Source organism: Alosa alosa, chromosome 1 (genome assembly GCF_017589495.1).
Source record: "Alosa alosa isolate M-15738 ecotype Scorff River chromosome 1, AALO_Geno_1.1, whole genome shotgun sequence".
Classification (NCBI taxonomy): domain Eukaryota; kingdom Metazoa; phylum Chordata; class Actinopteri; order Clupeiformes; family Clupeidae; genus Alosa; species Alosa alosa.
The window spans coordinates 4,966,424-4,993,948 of record NC_063189.1 but is presented as its reverse complement, the minus strand read 5'-3'; the positions used below and the strand labels follow the sequence as shown (position 1 = coordinate 4,993,948).

The window sequence follows — 27,525 nt, the reverse complement described above, 5'->3', positions numbered from 1 at the left end:
TGTACATCAAGTCCACACTAACAGAGTGGCAAAGCAAAGCTCATTTACATGGGAACAATAATATAATAATATTTCTGTTATTGGCAGAAATTCCCAGTATGTAATTCCCTGTATATAATTCCCAGTATATAATTCCCATTCTATTGAGGAAGCTACGTGGGCGGAGCTGGGCATTCTCAGCAGGTTTGCCATGTTGCAGTATAGTATAAGTATAAGTATATACTGTATACTCTTTTGATCCCGTGATGGAAATTTGGTCTCTGCATTTATCCCAATTCGTGAATTAGTAAAACACACTCAGCACACAGTGAACACACAGTGAGGTGGAGCACACACTAATCTCGGCGCAGTGAGCTGCCTGCTACAACAGCGGGGTTAGGTGCCTTGCTCAAGGGCACTTCAGCCGTTCCCACTCGTCGGGGCTCGAACCGGCAACCCTCCGGTTATAGGTCCGGAGTGCTAACCAGTGGGCCACGGCTGCCCCCAATAACCTTGAATAACCTTTCACCTTGCAACCTGTATGGCAAGTTCATTAACAACTTAATAATCCTTAGCAAAGCTCCTGTCATTTGTTCCTCAGATACTGTTATGACATAGTTATATTCATTTAAGTGTGTGATTTTCAATTCCATTTTTTTTGTCAAATTCAGTGAAAACATAAGGATTGTTTTTAGTTTTGCATAAAACAGCATAAGGCTCCATGTGTAAAATCTTCTCATATATTCCGTATCTTCTAGATCCCAGAGAAGGCATCCTGTCTTCACCCAATTTAAACAATACTGAAATAAAACACGGAGTCACGCTGTTCATGTCTGCAATACAAAATCATGGATCACAATCAGCACGGGGCACAGCCACTGGATTCCCAGCGCTCTCTGGAAACAAGTCAGTCTTTGGTACAGATTTACAGTGATGTTATGGCCAAGACTTAAAGTACAAGTCAATTTGCATTTACATTCACATTTATAAATTTAGCAGACACTTTTATCAAAAGTAACTTACATATACTGTATGTAAATGATATTACAAGGGCTATTTCCCCAGAGCAACTCAGGGTTAAATGCCTTAGGCTTGTGAGACCATCCTGATCTCGCAAGCTTTAGTTTTCCACTCGCAGATCAGTCTGGCCTCTTTCCGATAGAGAAAATTTGGAGCAGTTTGCCAAACGGACGGCCAATCAGCGTTGATTTTGAGGCGGGTTTAGGTGTGATGCAACAATAAACATGACGGCATCCACAGATGAGATGAGCGTAGCTATCGCGCAAGTTTTATCCGAATTAGAAAGTATTCCTGGGGAAGCTGTGAAGCTATGAGTCTCAGCCATGCAGCTGGGAGGAATGAACGACACAGACATCCTCAACGGCCGATTCCAGTCCGTAATGGAGGAATATACTTTCTTCAGAAGTGTAGGGCCTACCGTGAAAACTTGGTGGGGATTGTCGTTGATGAGGTTCATCTCACATACAAATGGTAAGTTTAAAAATGTTAATGTTAGTTACGTTACCTAACTTAATTGTATGTTAAACGAAGGCATTAGAAGAACACTTTGTTCGTCTGATTGGTTGATTTGGCCCGTCGACACCCAACATAGGTGGTGATAGACAGATGGTTTATCCAATCAGCTAACCAGTATTTTCGCCCCTTCCCAAAAGTTCTCCAACGGAAAGTTCCTAGATGGACATGCAAAGCAAATGTGAAGCATCCATTTGGCAGTCAGGTTATAAATGCCTTGCTTAAGGGCATAACGGTGGAAGCCGGGTATTGAACCCACAACTTTTCAAGCTACATAGCCTGCTAGCTCCTACTACTCCACTACGCTACCACAGTCAATTTGAAAATGCAAATAACAGAAATTACCACAAAATTACTCAACCATTACTTGTATGTAAAGGAATTTTATTACTGTGACTTCACTTGCGGTTCATGAGTTTGATCCTTTGATCTGTTTTAGACAACAACACATTCCCAGCCAGAACAAAGACATCTCCATAGTTCTCGTTTGGTGTGTCAATATGTTCACAGTAAAACACACACACTTGCCCTCATGAAACACACACTTGCTAGACATGCGAGTGTGAGGCCCAGAGGTGAAACCTACAGCTGGTTTGTGATCAGAGAGCTCCTCTTCTGAGAGCTGTCCTCTCCAGCCTGTGAAGCTTTAAAATGCCTTTCTGAGGAATTAAAAACAGAAGAAGACCAGTCCTGGACTATTAAAACACAGAAAAAGGACCTAGTGGATCTTAAGGCAGTCTGAAGTCCTGGATCAGCAGGGCAGTTTGGCATCTAGTTGACCATGTGAGCTAACCCCCCCCCCATCAGACGCGAGGCCCCCTGGGCACCTTCCCCTCAGGTGGTGTCTCAGGTGTTGTTCCTCTTGCTGGGGTGCTTGCGGTGAGCTTTGGTCTTGAGCTGCATGGCGGAGGTGCTCTTCAGTGTGTCCCTTTGGGCCCCCTGTAGTTCGGTGGCGCCCGCCCTCCACTGCAGCAGCTGGCCGTCCTCCCCACCCGTCAGCAGGGCGCCCCCTGCAGGCTCCCACAGAAAGCAGCGCACAGTGGCTGAGTGGCCGTCCGTTAGCGAGCGAACCGCCCGCAAGCCCTGCCCGCTGCACTCCAGCAAGTGGAGCTCTCCTTTACTGGTCCCTCCCACAACCTGCAGCTGCCCCGCCCACTCCAGCCACGCCCCACCCACAAAGTGTTCCAGGGCGTGGCCGTCGGGCAGTGTGACGAGCGAGCGGGCGTCGCTGGCGCTCAGCAGGGTCAGCGGGTCGTCTGAGTCCAGCTGCCGCACGTCCCACAGGTGGAGACCCTCATCGTGCGTCAGACACAGCAGCTGCTCGCCGTCGACACCTGTCAATCAATCATACAGGGCATCAATCAATTAAACGTCTCACACAGCACATGCCAATCAATCAGCACGTCACACATACCTGTGTGTGTGAATGTGTGTATGTGTTGTTTTTTGTTATTTTATACATATAAGAAACAGAAAAAAGAAAATACATGACAAAAAAAAAACATGATAGAAAACTTATACAAAACATGACACACAGAAAATACAAAACATGACACACAGAAAAGAGGGGGGAGGGAAAGGGTGGGATTAATAAGGGAAGTGCTATTTGAGCCTACTTGTGTATTTTATTCTATGTGCAATTGTACTTGTTTTTAAGTATTTATAGGTGCGTTTTTAGGCATTTATAGGGGGGTGTTTAAACCTACATGTGTGTTTTGTCCTGTGTGGAGTTATACATGTTGTTGACAGATGTGTGCATATCATTTCTATTATTGAAATAAATACTTATTTTATGTAGTATTTTTTCTGGGTATAACTTATTCCATTTACTAAGTTGGTTCCTAACTCTAAAAGTAAATCTTCCATATCTAAAATGTTTTCTATTGTGCTATGCCACTTACACAGATCTGGGGCTTTTTCTTGTTTTCATCCCCTTGTTAGTTGTTTTATTGCAGATATACGTACTATATTGAAACATTTTTTATATTTAGGATCTATTTTCTTGGACAGGCTTATACCTAAAAGGTTTTCTAATGTTAAGATCTGTTGCAACTCAAAAATATGTTTTATCGCTTTATCAAATTCCTTCCAGAATGTTTTTAATACTGGGCATAAAAATATGGCTATAATTTGCGTTTTGCTCTCCACAGCTTCTCCAACAACTAGTCCCTAACGGCTGAGATTTCCCGCATTTGTCAGGTGTAATAAAAGATCTCTGTTGTAATTTCCACGCGAATTCATTCCATACCTTAAACTGGGATTCTAAGAGTGCCAATGGTAATGCCTGAAACAAAAATAAAAATCTTGGGAGGACCATCATTTTAAGTTTCCACCCTTCCAAACATTCCTTCTGGTATTATTCTCCATCTATTCAAATCCTGCCTTACATTATGCTCCAGCACACCATAGTTATTCTCATACAATTCATTCAGTTTCTTACTTATGTAGATACTAGGGCTGTAACGATATACGATTCGAAACCGAAATCGCGACATTCATATCAACGATACTGTGTTGCGGTGTGAAAAGGCAGAATCGCGACACACCTTTCTAGTGTTTCACGCAGTGCTTTGCATCTTACCCGGCCGCAAAAGCAACCCACATCTCCCGCTTTACTTATCGGTAGCCTACGTTGTCCAAAGACAAACAAACAAATAAATAAATAATAATTTCATACCTCTCCTTGCTTTCATTGTAGACTATGTGTGCAACTTTACCAAACAGTATAGAAGTAAACCCCCTCTCCTTGCCCCGCTCTCTCTCGCGCTCCCTCCCTCTCCTGCTCAATGAACACGCGCGACTTAAATAAAACATTCACAATCATGAAAGCAAGGACTCATAGAAGACGACTAACTAAATTACTATTACATCCGCTTAGCATCATTAGCATGCTCCACATATTTGTTTAAAACTCTTGCATTGAAGTTGACTGATCATCTCAATACCAACGTTTCCCAAAAGGGCCCGTCCCAAGGAGAACAAGTATTACCTTGAAACTTAAACACACATGGGAAAACTGAACAGTCCAATCAGTAGACTATGATAGGCTAAGCTAGCCAACTATGCTACTTTGTTTACAATATGTCCAGGCTTCAACCAGACAGCTGAATTAAAGAGGTAGAGTTGTAATAATAAATAGCAGGCCTAGGCTATAGGCTAATCTGCATAAAGTGTGCCATCATAAATATCAGTCATTCAGAAAAAATTTTTTATATCAGGATATAAAATAATAGATATATTATATTGTAATCCTCTGGTGTTCTAAGGGAGGCTATTAAAATGTTATTTAATAAAATGTCTAGCCCCCCAAAAAAAAAGAAAAATCGAGATTCGTATCGAACCGTGGGTCAAAAATCGTGATACAAACCGAATCTTTGACCTCTTGTCTAATTTCTTTCCCAACTATTAAGGCTTCACATTTATGTTCATTTACCTTATATCCTGAAAATGTCCTATATTCTTGGATTATTTTCTTTAACTCCGGCACTGATTCTTCTGGTTCTGCTAAATAAACTATAATATCGTCTGCATATAATGCTAATTTATGTACATCTTGTCCTATATGTATCCCTTTTATATCTGTATTTTGTCTTATTGTTGCTGCTAGCACCTCAATATATATTGCAAATAAAAGAGGAGAGAGAGGGTCTCCTTGCCTAGTACCTCTTTGTATTTTATATTTCTAGATAAAGTACCATTCGTTTTTACTCTAGTGGTTGGATTGCTATATATTGCTTTTAACCATAAACAGAATATTTTATTTAAACCTATTCTATTAAGAACCTCAAACATAAATGGCCAGCTAACTAAATCAAATGCCTTTTATGCATCTAATGTAATTAAACCGATATCCTTACTTTGCCTTTGAGCATAATCAATTATATTTAAGGTTCTTCTAATATTATCCCCCAATAGTCTTCCCAGTATGAATCCACACTGATCAATGTTTACTATATCTGCAATAATTTTTTTTAACCGGTTTGCTAATATGGCTGATATTATTTTGTGGTCTGTATTGAGTAGTGATATGGGCCTATAAGAAGGACACCTTGTGGCATCCTTCCCCTCCTTGTGTATAAGAGTTATTATAGATGATGTCCAAGTTTGTGCCCATCTTCCTGTATGTAGTGCATGATTATATGCTTCATTGTTAAATACTTTATAAAATTTGTTTGTGTAACCATCATCACCTGGAGCTTTTCCTATTTTCATGTCTCAAATTTGTTTATTTACTTCCTCTACTGTGATGTCCTTTATTAATTCCATGTTATTCTCTTCTGTTAACTTTGCCATTTCTATCTTACTCAAATAATTCTGAATTGATTCTGTATTTTCACTTACCTCCGCTCTATATAAATCTTCATAGTGATTGGCAAAGTCCTCTGCAATCTGTTCTTTGTCAATAATTAATTTGTCATGTTTTGTTTTTAGTTTTGTGATATATACTCTTTTTTTATTTGTTTTTTTAATTTATATGCCAAGGTTTTTAAAAACTTTGGGCCACCATCTTAATTTTCTTGATCCGTGAACTTCATTAATTTTTCAATTTCTAGTGTACGTAATTGATCTAATTTAAGACGTTTTTCTTTTAGTTCTATTTTGTCGTCATTATAGTAGGGGGGCCTATGTGTCTAATTTGGGGGCTTGTGGGATTCGCATGTTAATTTTTGGAGAGTATTATATCTTTATTCTAGGGGTTCTTAAGAGTAGAAAAAAACATGTCTCCATTTTTTTTAAGGTTTTGAAGGACCCAAATCAAAGGTCAAATTCAGAAAAGGTCAAATTTGGTGTTTTGTCCATAAACCTCACATTGCTGGTATTATAGCATAGGGTTTGGTGCCAAAAAGCAAAGATATTCTACAATGTAGTGTGCAAAAGTGGACCACATAAACAATACAACATTATAAAACATTTTTAGGCTGATAATTGATCTCTTTAACAAGAAATTGTGCCTAAAATTCTCAAAATTGTACGCTTAAAAAAATAATACTTCAATATCAATTCATGCCTATTAGTGTGCTTGAGTGTAGGCCTAGCCTGCTCTGCCAGTTCTTGTCTACACCCATTCAGAGCACAAAGTGCAGAGATCTCTGTTAAATCAAGTTTAATAGACTTTTACATAGCTAGTACCAGCTGAAGTCTGTAAGGCCTTCAGTAGCCTATGTAAGTGTGAAGAAAAGAAAGGGTAAAGGATCAGATAGACAAACAGACAGGTGAGTGTGTGTGTGTAAGAGAGAGAAAGAGAAAGAGACACTAGCAGTGACAGTTGGCTGTTGATAGCTGGCAGTTATAGAATTTAGAATATCGAATAACCTGAAGCACATAGTGCTCTGTTCTTCATGGTTGGTGATATTAGTGACCTTCTAGCCTTCTACATTTGAGCAAGCACATTTTCATAGTTCATGGTGGCACAGTCTAGTTAGGTAATATTCTGAGGTGTGTCTATCTGTTAGTCAGGTGATGGCACACATATTCTAAAAGAAACAGATGTTGGGCTATATATCCAGTGGCAGATATGTGTGGACTGGTGAATGACCCATCACTAGAGACATATGCCAAATTTCTTGTTTTTGTCCATGAGAGAGTATGGAGATTGGTGATCACAGATCAGCAATTACAATGATCACAGCTCACGATTACAATGTTACAGTGCAATTATTTTACAACAGAACAAAGCAGTTTGGCACAGGAACTGCTACAAATCCACCTGGAAGAGTGGGCATCTGCAGCATGCTAAGATTCACTATTCACAGGACTCAGTGTCTTCAGAAAAGACGTGGTAGACCATCTTCTGAACCTGCAGCAACACCTCCAACTGCATCAAGTCCATCTAGATGGACTTTGTACACTTGTTCAGCAGCAGCTGCTGCCAGCATAGATAAGTGCTTCTTCTGTCAGAGGCAGACAAAAGAGTGTCTTCATGAGGTGTCCTCTTTCAATGCAGGCAACCAACCAAGAGATATAAGTAATATTTTGAAGTCAATGACTTTTAACAGGTAGCCAGTGTAGAGATGCTAGGATGGGGGAAATATGTTCATATTTCTGTGTGTGTGAGCAGCTGCATTTTGTATAAGCTGTAAGCTCTTTAGACAGGTATTATTACAGCCAGCGTAATAGCATTGCAATAGTCTATCTTTGAGGTGACAAAAGCATGGATTAATTTCTCGGCATCTGGTAAGGATAAGGACTTCCTTATCTTTGAAATGTTCCTTAAATGGTAAAATTAAGTTTTGGTGATCTGTTTTATGTGATTATTTAGTGCTAGGTCCTGGTCAATTATAACTCCTGGGTTTTCAACACTTGTGGAAGAGGTCAGTGGAAGATCACTATATGTAGCCTGTGATGTGGATAGGATATCCCTCATATTTTTAGAACCTAAAACCTTGACTTCTGTTTTATCGGAGTTCAAAAGCAGGAAATTATTTGTCATCCATGTCTTTATATCTCTATAAGTTTGGCTAACGGGGTTAATTCATCAGGTTTTATGGAGAGGTATAGTTGTGTATCATCTGCTAAACAACAGGGGCCCCAGTACTGAGCCTTAAGGCACTCCATATTTTACCATAATCTGGGTAGATGGTTTATTATGGACCTGTACAAATTGTTGACGGTTATGAAGGTATGATCTAAACCAAGCGAGTGCTGAGTCTGATGCCTATCACATTTTTAAGCCTAAGTAGTATGTCATGGTCTATGGTGTCAAAGGCAGCGCTGAGGTCCAGAAGGACCAGTATTGATACAATAGGTTTTTTGAGGGAGGGCTTAATAACAGATGTCTTAAACGACTGCGGTACATGCCCTGATAGCATTGAATTATTTATAATCAAGAGCAAAACATTATCCAGGAAGGGGAGAGCAGTCTTAAAAAGGTGTGTAGGAATAGGGTCTAGTAGACTAGTTGTAGATTTTGATGAGGAAATTGTGGAGGTGAGATCTAATATGTTGTGTATATGTAAATTAAATGTTGTTCGAGGTCTCATCTGTGATTGTGTTATGTTTTTGCTACCCTTCAGCAATGGAGTATGTGTATTTGGAGAAACTGATTGGTTATTGATCTTATCTCTAATTGTTTGACATACAATCATAATACTGACATACAATCATACTGTTAAAAATAACTGTTTTGTGAACTTTATTCAACATGTGATTTAGGCAAAATGTATGGTGTTAATTACAGTGAAATATACAATTTCAAAAAAATAGGGTTGAAACAGGTAAAAAAAAGACATCATTTTTCTCCATGTTCAATGACCTCTAAAGACAGTTCAACCACTCTCCAAAAATTAACATTTCAAACCCACAGAAACCATATAGGCCTCCCTGACTATTACTATTTGTCTTGCTATGTCGGTTTTCTATCCTCTTTATTTCTTCAATTAACCATTTCTGTTGTGCTTCCCTTGCTCTTTTCTTAGCAGATGGGTCATTCCACATCAGTTCAACCAGGGCCCACGCACTTAGGTCTCAAAAAATTCTGAAGAAATTACCAGGTGTACCTATGTTACCCAGGAGACACACTGTAAAATGACTCTTATGTAAGATCAATATTTTCCAAGATACAGCCAGTTTTATAGGGGGAGGGGGAGTCGATTTTGCTCGGCCTCTTTTTTTTGTCAAAGTTCACAAGCCCACAGCGCAAGAACTAAACCATGTAGGAGGCTCAAATTGTGCATGCTGGTACATAAATAGGAATAGTATGTAGCAAAATCGTCACGTTTGGTCTGTATAATCCTGCATGGTTATAGCTGTCCCTCAAAGTTGATCCAAATTTTATTGGAGTTTTTGGCTGGGCTCTGTTTAAGCCTTCAGAAGACATATTTTTACTCAACATAGGCTCTTGATTTATTTTTCTTACTGAGATAAGTAGAAACACTCTCACAAAAAACAATGAACAGAAAATAAATCCCTTCAGGGTCTGAACAGCAGACCTCACAAGTCTGAAAAATCATTTTGGTTATCATTTTCAGAGCACCCAAACACCTTGTGGGAATATACAAAGATTTTTTAAATAGGTTTTTCTTTATTCTCCATGATCCCTTCTTTTTGAAAGCACCAATTTGACTTGTCTTATGCAAATCTTTCTTTTTTATTTTCCACCCTGAACATAGGCAAAATGCCCCATTGACATCAATATGTTTTATATAGTCACCACACTGCCACCTGTGGTTGTATAGAGTAACCTGTGGTAGCTCTTATACAAAACATATTGATGTCAATGGCGCATTTTGCCCATGTTCAGGGTGGATAGTGAGCTAAATTTTCTCCGAAAGCTTGCGTTTTTCTCTGCTTTATGTGTTTTAGTACTAGTGGAGTCGAGTTCTGGGTTCATAACTAAGTTAAGATCTCCTGCCATCAGTAGTACTCCCTTACTTTTTGTTACTAAAAGCTCTGTCAAATGTAACATAAATTCTATTCCTGTGTCTGGGGGATAGTAGACATTAATTATCAGGAAGATAGACAGGAATTATCCGGTGTAAAATGCACTTTAGATCAATTTTAGGATGATTGGGAGTACATACGTTGAGTTGATATCCAAATCATGTCATTCGGATGTGTTTTGAGAAAGTTCGATTTTACCGTTTTTAGTCAAAACCCGTTAGCCTGGAAGTGACCGAGGCATGTCATTTCGCCGCTACAAAACGCTATTTTTATACCTCTTCTACAGTTCCAAACAACATTACACTTATGTGGTAGTGAGTAGAGGGTCCCTAAAGCCAAACCGAAGTATCCCGAGGTCTTTATGTGGTCGAATAGAGAGTCCATAATGAATTTCATCAAGCCAGTACCTTTTCGGAAATGTTGCCATCTTTGCTGCCATCTTCAGGGGAAAGTCCGTAGGAGTCGATTGCTGAGTGTGGAGTAACACGCTCTGGAAATTCACAATTTCGTCGCCTTTTTTTTTTTTTTTTTAAATAAAACATCGTCCAGTATTTCTTTCGAATTTGAAATTAAGTTGTATGGACTGGACTATGTTTTTTTTTTTTTTTTTTTAAACGGCGACGAAATTGTGAATTTCCAGAGCGTGTAACTCAACGTATGTACTCCCAATCATCCGTAAATTGATCTAAAGTGCATTTTACTCCGGATAATTCCTTTAAGAATAGCTATTTAATTCAAGGGGCAGAACTGCAGCCTATAAAAATGAGTTAGCTCACCAACTGCAACCATCTGTGTCATCACACAACTTTACCCTTTACGAGTTGGAATGGTAACTACTTAAATTATAAAATAAACTAGCAAAAAAAAAAAACATGTAAAAAATATGCCAATATGATTAGACCAAATGAAACTGTTAGACTATTAGAAAGCACCTGATATGAGCTGGACATTGAGGTCAGTGATTTAATGTTAGGCCGATCTCTTGTGAATCAACCTAGCTGTTTAACTAATTTTATACAATGCCTGTTATACTACAATTACTGATAACAGTCACTTACTGGAGGATATGATATATTTTGGTGATAACACCTACCTATTTTTAGTGGTGACCCAAACACCATTAAAAAAAAAAAAAAATAAATAAATAAATAGGCTACAGTTCAAACAGTTTAAATCAGTTCAAATCAGTTTTTGCTTGTTTATGTAGCCTATTTTGAAATATCTTTAAACTGGACTGAACTGCCCATGTCTTGGGACAAGATCCATGGTCAGCTGCTCATTAGGGGCCAGGGGCGTCACTGATCCTAGATGGTCCGATCCTAGAATCGCCCCTGCTCACCTGCCAGCATTAACCATGTGACCCGGGCACGTGTATGTGTGTGTGTACATGTATATATGTGTGTATAATGTATATATGTATGTGTGTATTTGGGTAGATGACAAATAGCAGAATTCAGACTGTCCATGTATCACACACTTATAAAAAATGGCAATTGTTAAGAATTGATAAGGAAATGTTGTAGGTCTGGTAGGTTCAAGTTCTATCATAATAAATGTATTGGATTTGTATTTAACTTTTGACTTAAAATAATCATCCAAACATAAAAAATGTCATATGGTGTGACTGTCCAGTGTCCACCATGTGTGCGAACTTCCTAAAAAGAGTGTATATCCATAAAAAGTATAATTACTTTAAAGTTTTACCATGCATACAAAATAATTGGATGTTTTTTACAACCACAGAAAGTTTTGATGTTTATGCATGCTGTCCAACTAAGTTATAATCAAATATATTTTGTCCATAAAATGGTTGTCATATGGCGTGACACTATATTGTATATTTTGACCGGGCATTCATTTGGACATTATTATTGTGAAGAGGAAGTTTAACCACTGCTTACTGCTTAACCAGGAAGTAACAATAGAATGTCAGGAGTAATTGGCATGGTCAAGAGGTGAATTTGAAAAAGCTTTGAATTGGACATCATCAATCGTGGCCAAATTTTAGTGTCTTATGGTGTGACATCATTTGCCTAAAAAGTAGCTATTTTTCACAAATATTCTTCATGAATTCTTAAAAAGCACTGCTGCCGTCAGTTGCATGCTAAATAATAGTTAGCTGTATTTAACTGTCTAGAAAATTAGCTTAACTGTCAAAATGTCATATAGTGTGACGCTGCATCATATGGTGTGACAGCTTTTTTCAAGTCACACTATATGACATTTCTGCCACACCCTATGACCAAATTGCATTTTTACATAAAAGTTCTTGTAAAAACATGTTTTAAATTCAGATATTATATGTTTTTTTGTTAAATCTGTGATAATTGGGAAAAAAATGTATCTGTACAATTCATATTTCTCATAATTTTTTCTTTTATGTTACCATGCCATGTAAGTTTAAAAAATAAATACTAAACTTCCATCTATTTTGCTGTTACACGCATACACCATTCATACAGTGACTTCAAAATTCATTGTTAATGATTTTATTGTCATTAAAAACCCTGTTTTGCTCTGACACATGGTGGAGTGGTGCAGTTCATCATATGGCGTGACACCATGTAATTTGGTGTGACATTAAATAATGTCACAAAAAAAGACTTTATAATTGAAAAATCATTAAAACATCAATAGCACACAAAGGAAACCATCTGCAAGAACCTCAAGAATTTTGAGTGAGTTCTTACAAGAAATATCAGAATTAAGCTAAAATATCTGGTTACACTTAGGAGCATTCTTCACCTTGACAAAATAACTTGTTAAATGTTAGGTTTTTCTTCTAAATATTCACAAGGAAATGTTGCATATCAAAGCAAACATGATTAAAATGTACAGTGACATAAATTAAAGTAGAAAAAAGTATCTAATTTTCATTTTATTTCAAATTATTTTCACGTCATACCATACGTCGTACTACAAGTACAGCAGGCAGTTTTTAATTGACATCTGCAAAAGCAAGTTTTGCAGCGTTCTGGACTTTGCAACAGAGACGCTAAAGGAACTCGGACTACTCCGGCCTGCAACAACACCGGACTCGCCTGCTACTCCTCCCCCGGAAAGAAAGCGTCGGAAGCGGTGTGCGAGGAAGCAGAAGAGGGGCAAGCGCGGAGGCGTCCGGGCCAGGCTAGCGGCCAGCCCAACTCGCCCAGCCATACCATCCATTCTCCTGGCAAATGTACGATCACTGGACAACAAAATGGATCACATACGACTGCTGAGATCAACGAACCGGACAGTAAGTAACTGCTGTGTGCTCGTCTTCACTGAGACTTGGTTAAATGACAACATTCCGGACTCTGCTGTACAACTGGAGCAGCTAGCATGCTATCGAGCAGACAGGGCCATTGTAAAGGGAGGTAAATCACGAGGAGGAGGAATCTGTGTTTACATCCGTGATGAATGGTGCCGGGACACTGTAGTAGTATGCAAACACTGCTCACCACTGGCAGAGTTTATGATCATAAAGTGCCGTCCTTTTTACCTGCCAAGGGAAATTACTGCGATTCTGCTAGTCGCAGTATACATCCCGCCTACCAACAACAACAGCGATAAGAACGCGGCTCTTAGTGAACTGTACCAGGCTGTCAGTGAACAACAGACGGCACACCCAGACGGTTTCACCATCTTCACTGGAGATTTTAACCATGCTGATCTAAAAAACTGTACTTCCAAAGCTACACCAGCATGTTGATTTTCCAACTAGAGGAGATAACATCCTGGACCTGGTCTACACTACACACAAAGGAGCATACAAAGCCACCCCCCTTCCCCACATTGGACTTTCAGACCATATCACTGTTATGCTAATGCCCGCATACAGACAAAGGGTAAAAGCGAACAAACCGGTTCGTAAGCAGGTAAAAGTGTGGCCTGAGGGAGCCTCCGATGCTCTTCAAGACTGCTTTGACACAACAGACTGGGAAATGTTTAAGCAGGCAGCCACCTACAACAACCGGACAGACATAGAGGAGTATACAGACACTGTAACCTCTTACATCACCAAGTGCATCGATGATGTGACCCACACAAAAGACATCATCACTCGGGCTAACTGGAAGCCATGGCTGACAGGGGATGTCCTCAGGCTGCTGAGGGCCAGAGACAAAGCCTACAGAGCTGGGGATGAAGCTGGCATGAAAACAGCGAGAGCCAACCTGTCCCGTGGCATCAAGGAAGCAAAAAAGGAATACACTCACAAGATAACCACCCACTTCAAAGACAGCAGGAACTCACAAAGCCTATGGCAGGGCATTCAGGCCCTCACGGACTACAAGCCCGCGCCACAGAGCTGTGAGAGCAACATCCCTCTGCTCAACAACCTGAACCGCTTCTTTGCTCGCTTTGAAGCACAAAACAGCACCTGCCCACAGAAGACCCATCCCCTCTACATGAGCAGCCCCTGTGCCTCTCTGCCGACAGCGTGAAGAGGACACTTGCTGCTATCAACACCGTAAGGCAACAGGTCCAGACAACATCCCAGGTCGATGGCTGAAGGACTGCGGGGGAGCTTAAGGATGTCTTCACAGACATCTTTAACACTTCCTGAAGCAAGCCATCGTCCCATCATGTTTCAAAGCTGCCACCATCATACCTGTGCGAAGAAAACTGCTCCATCCTGCTTCAATGACTACCGCCCTGTGGCACTGACACCCATCATCATGAAGTGCTTTGAGCGGCTTGTCATGTCACATATCAAAGCCATTCTCCCCCACCCTGGACCCCTTCCAGTTTGCATACCGAGCCAAAGCGGTCTACAGAGGATGCAATCTGCTCTGCCCTCCACCCAGCCCTCACCCACCTGGAAAAAGAGACTCATATGTGAGATTGCTGTTTATAGACTTCAGTTCTGCATTCAACACCATAATACCACAACAACTCATCTGCAAACTCGACAAACTGGGACTCAGTACCTACCTCTGCAACTGGCTACTGGACTTCCTCTGTCAGAGGCCCCAAGTAGTGCGTGTTGGCAACAATACCTCAAGCAGCATCACACTGAGCACAGGGGCCCCCAAGGCTGCGCGTGCTCAGTCCGCTGCTCTTCACCCTGCTGGACGATGACTGCACTGCAACCTACAGCAACAATCACATAGTGAAATTTGCTGACGACACAACTCTGGTGGGTCTCATCACCAAAGGCGACGAGACTCAATACAGGTTGGAGGTCGACCATCTGACCACGTGGTGCAGGGACAACAACCTCCTGCTGAACGTCAGCAAGACCAAAGAGATTGTTGTTGACTTCCGGAGAGGTCACACCCAACACCTGCCACTGACCATCGACGGTGCTGTGGTGGAGAGAGCGAGCAGCACCAAATTCCTGGGGGTGCACATCAGTGAAGACCTCTCCTGGACCACCAACACTGCATCACTGGCGAAGAGCGCTCAGCGCCGCCTGTACTTCCTGCGGAAACTCAGGCGAGCAAGTGCTCCACCAGCCATCATGACCACATTCTACCGAGGCACCATTGAGAGCATCCTCTCCAGCTGTATCGCTGTGTGGGGGGAAGCTGCACTGAATACAACAGGAAAGCCCTGCAGGCGCATAGTGAACACAGCTGGAAGGATCATTGGTGCTTCACTCCCCTCCCTGAAGGACATTTACACCACCCACCTCACCCGCAAGGCGACCAAAATTGTGAGTGATGCAAGTCACCCCGCTCACAATCTGTTTGATCTACTGCCCTCTGGGAAGAGGTACAGAAGCCTGCGCTCCCGCACTACCAGACTCACCAACAGCTTCATACACCAAGCTGTAAGGATGCTGAACTCTCTCCTCCTCTCCCCCTCCACCCTCAGCTACATAACATCCTGGACATTGGACCCACAAATGGCGCCTGCACTACTCCACTTGCACACTTGAACACTTGCACACTTGTACACTTTACAACTTGGTGTTGTTGTCCTGAAAACACAACACTTCTGCTGCTCTTACATAACTTGCACCACTATGCCACTTTCTTTATTACTCAGGTCAAACAGAACTACCCAAGCCTCTTATTGGCCTGACTTTGCACTAGTTTTTTATTGACTGTCTATGCACAATTTCAACAAAATTTTGCTGCTCTTATTTTTTCATTATTATATGTGCCCTCTTATTTACTTATTTACTTACTTTTTTGTTTACTTGAATGTTATGTTTGTCTGTGGACTTAAAATTGGTAAAATATGTCTTGTCTTCACCGTGGGATAGTGAGAAACGTAATTTCGATCTCTTTGTATGTCTGGAACATGTGAAGAAATTGACAATAAAGCTGACTTTGACTTTGACTTTGACTTTGATGACAATTTTAGGCACTAACATGACAAATTCACGTATATATATATATATTTCACATTTTTTTACACATATAAACACTTTTTAGGGATGATATTTGAAGTTTTTTAAAATTCCTTTTTTCAGGCTTATTTGTCATCCACCCATTTACATGTATATATGTATGTATGTGTGTGTGTACATGTATATATGTATGTATGTGTGTACTGTATATGTACATGTGTTTGTGCCTCACCTGCCCAGCAGATGGTGCCAGCAGAGGAGTCGCAGTTGCGGGTGGTGATGAGTGCGTCGTCCTCTCCCCCCTGGCTCAGGTCGAACACGTTCACCAGGCCATCCATCCCTCCCGAGGCCAGCCGGTCCGCCACACGTGGGTGGAAGCGCACTGCCGTGATGTCATCACTGTGCGACTCCGTGTACACCCCCAGCAGCCCCGGCTGCTTTCCCTCTGGTTTGCCCGAGGCCATGCGCGCGTCCCAGAACACCAGGAAGGAATCCTCGCCCACCTGTTCCGTCCCCGCACACACCACCGTGTCGTTGCTGCTCAGGTCGAACGAGCAGAACGCGTGGCCCACCTCGCTGCGGAACACCCGCGTGGCATCGGAGCCGGGGCGGCGCGCGTCCCAGCACCGCAGCGTCCCGTCGGCCGAACCCGAATAGAGCAGGTCAGGGGAGCCGTGCGCAAAGCGCACCCCGCACAGCCGCCCCGTGTGACCTTTGAACTCCCCGTGCACGCCCAGCGTCTCGCGGTGGTGGAGGCGCACCGTGCGGTTGGAGCAGCTGACAGCCACCAGGGCGGCGCTGGAGCCGGAGGGGGAGGGCTGCAGAGCCACATCCAGGATGTAGGTGGGCTCACTGGGCTGCAGTCGGCGGGCGATGGCCAGCGTCTTAAACGTCTCCTCCAGAGTCTCCATGAGAAGCCACCTCTCACACTCTAAAACACAAACAGAGGTCACCCCTCACACTCTAGAACACAAACAGAGATCATCTCTCACACTCTAGAACACAAACAGAAGCCACCTCTTTAGAACACAAACAGAAGTCACCTCTCACACTCTAGAACACAAACAGAAGCCACCTCTTTAGAACACAAACAAAAGCCACCTCTCACACTCTAGAACACAACCAGAGGTCACCTGTCACACTCGAGAACACAAACAGAAGCCACCTCTCACACTCTAGAACCTAAACAGAAGCCACCTCTCACACTCTAGAACACAACCAGAGGTCACCTGTCACACTCTAGAAGACAAACAGAGGTCACCTCTTTAGAACACAAACAAAAGCCACCTCTCACACTCTAGAACACAACCAGAGGTCACCTGTCACACTCGAGAACACAAACAGAAGCCACCTCTCACACTCTAGAACATAAACAGAAGCCACCTCTCACACTCTAGAACACAGAGGTCACCTCTCACACTCAAGGTTCTAGAACACAGAAGCTGCAAGTTTAAAATAAATTGAGTAGCGAAGAACAGACAAGAGAACAAACAACATGCCACCCTTAAGGGTCCATCAAATAGGCTATACAACCTCCCTCTCTTATGCTGTTTGATCTCTATCTCTCTCTTTATACCAGACCTATAAAATGTTACATGTTATCATCAAATAAAAAAGTCTGCATTTTTATGTCAAGATGAATAATAACACAGTATAGTGTAATTATCAAGCATCATATCACACATTTAGAAATACATCCAAAATGTGACTACGGGACTTAAAAATGCCTGCAGAAGCACCCACTTGTACCAGTAAAAACTGGCTTCTTTTTTTATTTAAACCTTTATTTTACCAGGTCCCATTGAGACACAATGTCTCTTCTGCCAGGGAGTCCTGGTCAAAATGGCAGCAATTAGCTAAGCATTTGAGCTAATCATGGCTAGACATTATAAATCCGCAACGTAGCTGGTAAAAACCATAACTTGTTGGATGGGTAATACCGTGGCGCTCCCTAATGTACAATCTACCCTTTGATCGAACTACCCGAGGCTTCTTATTCTTCATTCTGTGAAGTCAGCTGTAGTAGCAAGCCAGAAATAGCCTGATACGGCCTACTTTCTGCATAAAATTATGAGTATGAATGTTCCAGCTTGACACTGATACTTTATTTCTATATCTATATTACCTACAAGATATTACTTACTTTTGAGTGTATCGTCTGCGACTTGTCACAGCTGCCATGCACGTAAACGCCAGCGTGCACCGTGGTATTGTGCCCCCCGAAAATCATTATCTATTTCGGAGTTCCGTGTTACCATGAAAAAACTACTAGTGCAGTGCACGATTTGACCACAGGGTGGGAGCAAAGTCACCAATTTTACTGAGTTTGTGATTAGGAGGAGATAACATCAAAATCATGTTAATACCGTGTTTTTATTGAAACAATTGTATAGTTTTCTTCAGTGGCATGGCTTGTAAATACCTTTAAAATGCAAAAACTTAACTGCACAATAGAATTATGAAAAGCTCTAATAGGCTGATTGTGTCACCGACAGCTAGAGCAGATAAGTGGCTCGATTCCACCTTTTGCCAACCCAGAATCAGCTTCTTATAGTTCCAAGCTGTCCCAGGAACAAAACAATATAAAAAAAATGCCCTTTTCCCAAGAGCCATCAGTCAGAATAACACATTGTTGCACCATGGTAAATAAGCAACATTAATTTTAATAAGCATTGATTTGTAGTTTTTAACTGAAGCCTTGAAAACATTTGGTATGTGTCTGAGCTGTTTTTAAGCCATGTATGTAGGGATGTAACGGTATGAAAATTTTACCTCACGGTTATAGTGACCAAAATTATCACTGTTATTATCAAGTGTGTTCAATATGTTCAGAAAGCCCTGATAGGCCTACACAAGCTGAAATAGTTTCAAAAAGTGTCCTTAACTTGGAGTTTGCTATTTCGGTTATTTGGATGTAATGAGTGAGACCAAAGTATGCGTTCAAAATGGTGAATGGATTTAATGTGGACGTGAACATAAAAAGACGCAGAGTGCCTACATGATACAGTGCACATTTTGCGGTGAAAACGTTCTGCCTTTTAAAATCAGGTGTAGCCTAATCCGAATCGTAGTTAAAACCATCAATTAGACAGGGTAGGTTAGGATTAGGGTACCAGTTTTGTTCCATGGTACCAGGCCTACTGTATGTCAAAAGCAGGCTCGGATGAAGCTGGGAAGGATTAAACACACGGTTTCCACACTGCGGTAATCAACAGTGATAATCATGATGTTTGAAATGAAAACGGTAATTATTATTGTCATCAACATTTTTATCGCGGTTTACCAATATACCGGTAATCGTTACATCCCTACATGTATGTTTTGTTTGTAAAATGTGTCTATGGGCGGATGAGGACTTGTCTCCCGCAAACTAATTTACAGAAAATTACAAATATACCGTACCCTCTGTTCGGCCATTGTGATAGACAGATACTTTATTGATCCCCAAGGGAAAATTCAAGGATTGGGTAAATTGTGTTGGGTAAATGATCAAAATGATGCAGTTTTCTCAGGAATCAGAATTGTTAAAACACACAGTTGTGTGTCCACACGCACACACATTTCGGCTGGTTGTTTTGTCAGAGAAATCCGTTTTTTTCCTGCATTGGCTGCTGATCTGGCTTTTGTGGGTTGTTGCGGTGGAAAGAGAAGTCTCTTTCAACACAGTGGAACGAAGCAGAATGTTTGTGCAGATTCTATGCTTATTCTTCTCAAATCAGTCTCATCTTAGGATAAAAGTGTCTGCTAAATGACTATATTTAATAGCCATATAGCTTTACTGCTGAAATCCCTCACCTGTCCAAATTAATCCAGATATCTCTGGGGCAAATAAGTGAATTAAGCGTAAGGAACACAACTTAACCAACAAATCAACTGTCTTTTAAGTGCATAAAGAAGAACACAAACATTATTATCACCTTTTGTTTGTATGTATTATACAGGATAGATAATACTAAACACTACATTCTAAATATACTAATTGTCAACAATAGTCAGCTGGTGCTACCTTGTTTAAGGTATGGGATTAAGAAAGTCAACGTGTGACCCTGCCACCTATGCCGATTTACATTGTACATTGCATCACATGACCTTACAGACTTGCAAACAGAATCTGTATGACCAATATTCATTTAATAAGTTTTGCATCCAATTTGTTATATCTACTCAATCACGTCTTGAACATGTATTGTGCAGGGACTATTACTCTGGACTGCCAACACTGCAGCTGGAAACTCTACGGCAGCCTGTTAGAGGCTATTGTAATGTCAGTGGAATTAGAGTGCCCCCTTGTGGTAAATCCCGGAAAGTGAAAGTCCTTCTCCTTCTCAGGGTGTTTAGAGTCATGTTGGTGGCTACTTTTAGAGGCATGGTGACAGAACATTAGGTACACAAGGTAGCATTACTCTTTAACGGGTTTCCTCTCTGTATCTGTCAACCACCTCTCTGTAGATCTCCAAAGACTTCACTGAAGGCTGGAGGGTAAGGACCTGGTGCAGACCTTCTGCCCGGACACACACCTCCTGCAAAGACTTCATTACCGCGGTTACTTGTCTGAAACGTTTGGGTACTCCCTCGGACACATTTTTCATGATGTGATCTTGAAAGGCTTCCCGTTCCATCTCCTCAGTGTCTGCTGTATGCTCGTACATCTCCATCAGTTTTCGTTCTGCCTTCAGCGATCGCACAACAAAGGGAATGATCTTCTTTGGATAACAGCTGCGCTTTCTGGTTGTCTCAACAATTTTTTCATCCAGTATATCGTCCAATGTTATTCTCTCGCCATCCTCATGCCGAACCTCGTCATTTGAACATCCATCAACAATGATATTCTCTCGAACCGCGGTTTCAAATGTCGACAATAGTTCCTGCATGAGATCGGTCTTGACGTTTTCGGCAATCTCATTTTGCCCCTCAAGCATACTGTTAAACAGTCCTTTGTACTTTCCCAACTGGAAATCGGACGCTTGATCAGTAGTGGTAATTTTTAGCGCCATGTTCATTTCAAATGTTGTTATACAGGAACCCGGAACCGACAAAGACGTTACACTTGGGAAACGCTTCCTCCGACTTCTGGGCTCAGAGTGCCATTGCCGCCACCATGTGGGCGGGAGGGTAAAACAGTAAAAAAAAAAAAAAAAAAAAAAATGCGGGAAACAGTCATGTGAATGCACCCCCTCGCCCACATGAGCAAGAAGATGAAGAGAGAGAGAGTGAGAGAGAGAAAGAAAGAGGTGGACAGCAAGGGAGGAGAACAAAGGGTTTCTCTAGCCTGAGCAGACGGGTTGGAGTGGAGGATCGAGTGACAGCTCTGACATTGTGAGGCGAACAGAAGGCATGTTTAGCCGCCTCCTCCTCCATCTGTCCCAGGAAGCCAACCACAGTGAGACGGCTGCGCCAAAGAGAAAGGAGAGAGAATGTAGGAGTGGGAGGGAAAGCACCATGGGAGATAACCCGAGAGAACGGCACCATGGGAAAGAACCTGAGAGAACGGCACCATGGGAAATAACCTCAGAGAACGGCACCATGGGAGATAACCCGAGAGAACGGGTGTGTCTTTCAGTGTGAGTGTGTGTCAGTGAGACTGTCTGAGTGAGTGTGTGTGTCTTTCAGTGTGACTATGTCTGAGTGTGTGTGTGTATTTCAGTGAGACTGTGTCTGAGTGAGTGTGTGTGTGTGTGTCTTTCAGTGTGACTATGTCTGAGTGAGTGTATGTGTGTGTAAGGGGCCATGCATTAACACTAAAGGGAGTGTGCATTAACACTAGAGTAAGGGACCATGCGGTAACACTAAAGAGTAAGGGAGTGTGCATTAGCACTAAGGAGTACACAAACACACACACAGCGTCACGGCGGTGTGCTTGAGTATTACACCTGATCAACATTATAACTGATCAAGTGTTAAAGGACCAGTATGTAGGAAATAATGGAAAATAAACTGTAACCATTCCAAAAATGATGTCATATGTTGTCAGAGAGTAAGGAAACACGATGAATTGAAGTAATGTCTTATTTGACAATATTACTATAACCCGTAAAACCCATGAAAAAATGAGTTACGGTGTGGAATCTCTTGGAATTTTCGTTTATGTTTTGAACAATTAATTCTAGAATAGTGTATTAATAATGGGCCGGCGTGTCCTCCTATTTGTGTTGCCAAATTAGCAAAGGCCAACTGTCAGCTTACTGTCAATTGTAGTCATGAACGCCTATGTGAGGCAGGCAAATTTCCAAAATTAAAACAAGAAACAAATTAAGTGGACATCGGAGGAGCTTCCTGAGATGGTGACGTCTTCGTCAAACGAAGAATATCAAGTCTGGACTTAGAGCTGGCCATATTTCTCCACAACAGGTAGCCTAGGCTAAACTTCATCTGCATCGCTAACTTCAGCTAAATATGTTACGTTGGTTAGAGAGGTATTTTTTGTTTTCACTGTTTCTGTAATGTGTAGCTGGGTCATGGTTGGAGAAATGTTAAAGCAGCTGCAGGTCAACTAACGTTAGCTAAGTCTTCATTAGGCTACATCTGGCAACTCAGAAGAGGCTCGCGTCTGGTAGTCTTGAGAACGTTCACCAGTGTTTTGATTTTGGCCTACAGAACGTTCGGTAACAATCCTACAAATCGCTCCTTTAACACTTTCTTTGGATAGTTGGTCTACGTAGGGCAGCTTTCCAGGTTATTTGTGATCAGCTTCTGAGCTGACTTGATAAGCTAGTTGATCAGCTTCTGAGCTGACTGAGCCTTGTTAAAGAACATACACAACAACCAAGTCAGACATGACATTTTATTCAACGTTTCAAATCATTTAAAAAATAGACAGGACTGAATGATCAGTCTTCTCTGAGAGTAATCATTCATTCTACATGTAATCAAATGCCATGGAAACAAAACACAAACACATTCAGTTTAGATGTACCTCTACTCAAGTACTAATATGTGGGAAGTACCTAACACATACCTTATGCTTTCATGCTTACAAGTACCTAACACGTACCTTATGTTTCCATGCTTACAAGTAGCTATATCGAGGCTTTCCATCCTAAGGCCTTTGAGAGATTTTAAGGTACCCGACTTGAAGCTATACTACTAACACTCAGACAACAAAACCAGGCAGTCTAAGGATTCATTTGGTTTGAAGAGCACAGACAAGAGGAACTGATTAATAAGCTGAGAGAAATCCCAGCTACAAAGAGACACACACACACACACACACATACCGGTATACTCGCAGAGGGAAGCTTAGTGGTCTAGGTATCTTCCTGAAATGCTGTCATCAGCATTGTGTACAGGCTCAGTATGACAGATACACTACTCATGAACTGTATACACGTGCACACACACTCTCACACACACACAGTAAGTCAAATAGTGCAGACAGCATATCAGCACAAGTGAAGTTCAGTTCCATTTGACAAAGGCAGGCTGCAGGCTAATAGGTTGGTCCTCGCAGAGTGAACCAACGAGAAACAGGCACAAGAACCCAACAGCCAATCCGGTGGCATCTCTAGAGCAGATCTGATGTGCATCTCTAGAGCGGATATGTTGTACTCCAGCAGATAGGCATTTGGAACACAAATGCAGATGTAGGGTTCTAGTAACCTCAAAGAGTAAAGTACCGGGCCTAGCAGCAGGGGTCTCTGGAACTACAGCTGACCCCGAGCGGTTCGGTGAACAGTGTCCCTCAGCCCGGTTCCACCTCTATGGGTTCTACCTGTGGTCAGTCTCCAAGCCCGGTTCCACCTCTATGGGTTCTACCTGTGACCACAGTGGCACGGCATAGTTCTATCTCTCTGAATAATCTGGTGGAGGCTGATGGTTGGACCCAGATAGGGCCTGGTAGTGAACAAAGGCCCAGTGTGTACGGAGCTGTGGGAATTGGGCTTTAAGAGCTCCTGTTTCCAACAGAGACGTCCATTACACGATTATTAGCTAACGGCTAATGGCCACAGTATGCTAACTGCAGGCTGAAACTCCATCAGTGTGGAATCAGCACCAGATCCCTCCTGGTGTGCAGAGCCAAGCAGCACCTGCCTGATTCAGACCCATCAGTTCCAAAGCATTCCATTTCAAACATCCAAATAACATGTCATTCACACACACACTAAATATGCCCTAATCCACAGTGCACACACACATACATACACACACACACACACTAAATATGCCCTAATCCACAGTTTAATTACTGAAATGTTTGGCACACAGAAGACCACGTTAAGACACAGGTTATTTATGCTATTTCAAGTGCAAACTCAGAACAGAGTTGTCTATGTTTTTGTCAGTTGACTGAAATGACCCCAACTGGCACAAGGGTGGGCATTCACACTACACCCATTTAGAATACGATTACAGTGAAGCCTCAACACTACACCGGTTAATAGATAAATATGACATTGTTAATGTTAGCTTTTAACACTAGATAGATAAGGATGATGTGGTTCATGTTAGCTTTTAACACTAGAAAGATAAGGATGATGTGGTTAATGTTAGCTTTTAACACTAGATAGATAAGGATGATGTTGCTAATGTTAGCTTTTAACACTATAGATAGATAAGGATGATGTTGTTAATGTTAGCTTTTACACTAGATAGATTGAGATGATAGTGTTACTGACTAAACTGATTGAAATGATTGCTAGTCACCTTTTAACACTGAACTAATTAGATCAACCATGTAAGTGTGAGTGTTTAACACACTTAATTACTTAATTAACACACTTAATTGATTAAGACCACTGTGTTAGTGTTAGCATAACACTAGATTAAGATCACTGTGTTTATGTTAGCATTTAACACTAGATTAAGACCACTGTGTTAATGTGAGTTTTTAACACTAGATTAAGACCACTGTGTTAATGTGAGCTTTTAACACTAGATTAAGACCACTGTGTTAAGGATATCCGTTGTAATGTGAGTCTGTTACGGGCTCCTTCTAGGTTTGTATGGGGGCTAAGGCACAAGGAATGATTTGTGTGTGTGTGTGTGTGTGTTGTGAGGGAGTTGCACCATGAAGCTATAACCTCACTGAGCCTCAGTTACAAACGTGCACAAACTCACACACACACACACACTTGTGTTTGGTCTGACCCATTTCACTGAGACAGCGAGACAAAGGTAAGAGGAAAGAAGTTAAAAAGTGTTCACTGAGTTGAAGATCAAGAAGTAGGTGGAGCATAGCTTAGCAGCCACACTTCAGAGGAAAGAAGAGCATCATGGTTTATATATCAGCACAGTCTACACTAGCCCCCCCCCACACACACACACACATAGAGGACGACAGGGAGAGAGTGAAAGTCACCAACAGTCAAGCTAAGGTCAGCGTACTATGTCCAGGTAATATTCTCAAACCACTTCCTGTTTGGGTTCTCAGAATAGAGGCCACTGACTCGTTTTACTTGCTACTGAGAAAACACGTCTGTTTTAGGTAACAAAAACATATATACATCAAAAGACACACACACAAATCTAGGTACCACAAATAAACACACACAAGCTAGCTGGGGCCTTAGACAGTCCTCACCATGGAGACCAGTGAAGGCAATCAGCTGAGGAACACAGTGCATTCTGGGAACAGTGCAATATGTGCACAGTATGGTGGCCCCGAGAGGAACAAAGTGAGAGAGAACATGTGAAACACCAACGGCCAAACCAGCTCAAACTTAACCCTGCAGTATTTATGCAGAGAAGTTTCAAAGTCAATATGGTCATCATAACTCAGGCTTAATGTTTTTAACTTCACAAGAATTCAACCAAATACTGTTTAAAAACTCACTATAAGGCATGTTTATAAACTCTCTATAAGGCTCTTAAAATACATTGATTAGATATAGAGAAGATGTAATTCACCCTGCAATCTGTAATGGCTGTCGCTAGAATATGTGCTTTGGGTAGGACAATAGAATATGTGCTTTGGGTAGGACAATAGAATATGTGCTTTGGGTAGGACAATAGAATATGTGCTTGGGGCATGAAAGAAGAAGTTGTCTTAATAAGGCCGTGGATAAAAAAAATGCTCAGTTTTAGGTGATGAAAATTTATCATCATTCTTCTTTCATTTAGCAGTGCTGCTACCTGAATACACACAAAACAAACAAACAAACAAATAAACAATCAATCAGATGTAAACAAACTAAAGAGACAACACAACACATCAAAGTACCACAGCGCTGTGGAGTCTCCAGGCCAGCGCACAGGTGAGCTCCGCCACACCTGGTCCACCAGGTACCACCACACACGCCCAGGACAGGTAAGCAGACACCAGGAGTCTATAAAGGGAACCGTGTGTTCTCATTGAGGAACCGGTTCTGTGCAGAGCCAAGAGTTGTCATCTCACACACCTCCACTCCACTACAGAGTGCATTTCACAAGGGCTGTCATGACATGAGCCCTTCCTTCACCCCCCTGCATTAAAGGCACTAGTGGTACAGGCCACAGAGGAGGCCCTCTGCCAATCACAGGCGGGCCTTAGGGTGACACGTTTATTCATGGCGTTCCTCATCAGAGCCCCTTGGGGTGGGTGTGGCTAAGCGAGGTGAGAGAGGGTGGATGACGAAGACTGTGGAGAACCTCAGACAGGCGTGAGGAATCTCTGAGACTACGCAGAAATCACCACACAGAAATCACCACAGAAATCACCACAGAAATCACCACAGAAATCATCGCACAGAAATCACCACAGAAATCATCGCACAGAAATCATCGCACAAGAGGAACAAGACTCCTGAACCCAGAAAAGAGCCAACAGAGCTGAAACTCAAACCGATCAGAATGAATGAAGTATCTAGAAATAAAAAAAAACAAGAACAATAAAACACCAATAAAACAGTTCAATATGACAGAGCAGCACTAAATGATTGGCTTTCAATCGCTTCAATCATTTTGCTGTTCAACCATTGGTGGCTTTGGGGTGGGAGTGGGGTGGATGATGGGGGCGGGTCATACAGAGCGAGGAATGTCATTGGTGGTGTGCTCCGGCCTCCGAGCCAATCAGGACAGGCCCAGGTAGCCGAAGACCAGCGGCACGAGGAAGAGAACGTTGAAGCCGATGGTGCCGTAGACGATGTAGCGATAGGGCAGCTCCACCTGCATGTGCTGCCGCGCCTCCCTGACGTCCGCACCGGACACGCCGGTCAGCCGGCACACCAGCGGGATGGTGACGGCCTTCATGACGGCGCGCGTGGCCAGCAGCAGGAGCACGCCCAGCAGGAAGCGCAGCACGCAGATGGCGGCCAGCGCGGCGGTCAGCGGGGGCGAGCGCAGCGGCAGGGAGGACAGCGGCGCGTCCGGCAGCAGCCCCAGGCACGTGTTGAGGTGCGAGGCCAGAGCCACGCCGGCGCCGGACCCCAGGATCTGGG

General features: G+C 42.2%; 3 protein-coding genes across 3 annotated transcripts in view; all 3 read right to left on the bottom strand.

Moving 5' to 3' along the window:
• Nucleotides 1–1,879: 1,879 nt before the first annotated feature.
• On the bottom strand, nucleotides 1,880–18,414 carry wdr89 (WD repeat domain 89). Its single transcript, XM_048250666.1, has 3 exons — nucleotides 18,318–18,414; nucleotides 16,407–17,105; nucleotides 1,880–2,846 (listed from the first exon to the last, which is right to left on the bottom strand). Exons 2-3 carry the CDS (start codon nucleotides 17,083–17,085, stop codon nucleotides 2,359–2,361), a joined length of 1,167 nt encoding a protein of 388 aa, XP_048106623.1. The 5' UTR covers nucleotides 17,086–17,105; nucleotides 18,318–18,414; the 3' UTR covers nucleotides 1,880–2,358.
• Nucleotides 18,415–20,286: 1,872 nt separating this feature from the next.
• nsl1 (NSL1 component of MIS12 kinetochore complex) lies at nucleotides 20,287–21,295 on the bottom strand. The gene has a single exon (XM_048256320.1). The coding sequence runs from the start codon at nucleotides 21,172–21,174 to the stop codon at nucleotides 20,581–20,583; it is 594 nt and encodes a 197-aa protein (XP_048112277.1). The 5' UTR covers nucleotides 21,175–21,295; the 3' UTR covers nucleotides 20,287–20,580.
• Nucleotides 21,296–25,420: 4,125 nt separating this feature from the next.
• The window catches only part of sgpp1b (sphingosine-1-phosphate phosphatase 1b), a 20,403-nt gene continuing 18,298 nt past the window's right edge, over nucleotides 25,421–27,525 (bottom strand). Inside the window, exon 3 of the mRNA XM_048254258.1 lies at nucleotides 25,421–27,525. This exon is cut by the window's right edge and continues 184 nt beyond it. Coding sequence (XP_048110215.1) covers nucleotides 27,158–27,525 — 368 coding nt within the window. The 3' untranslated portion in view covers nucleotides 25,421–27,157.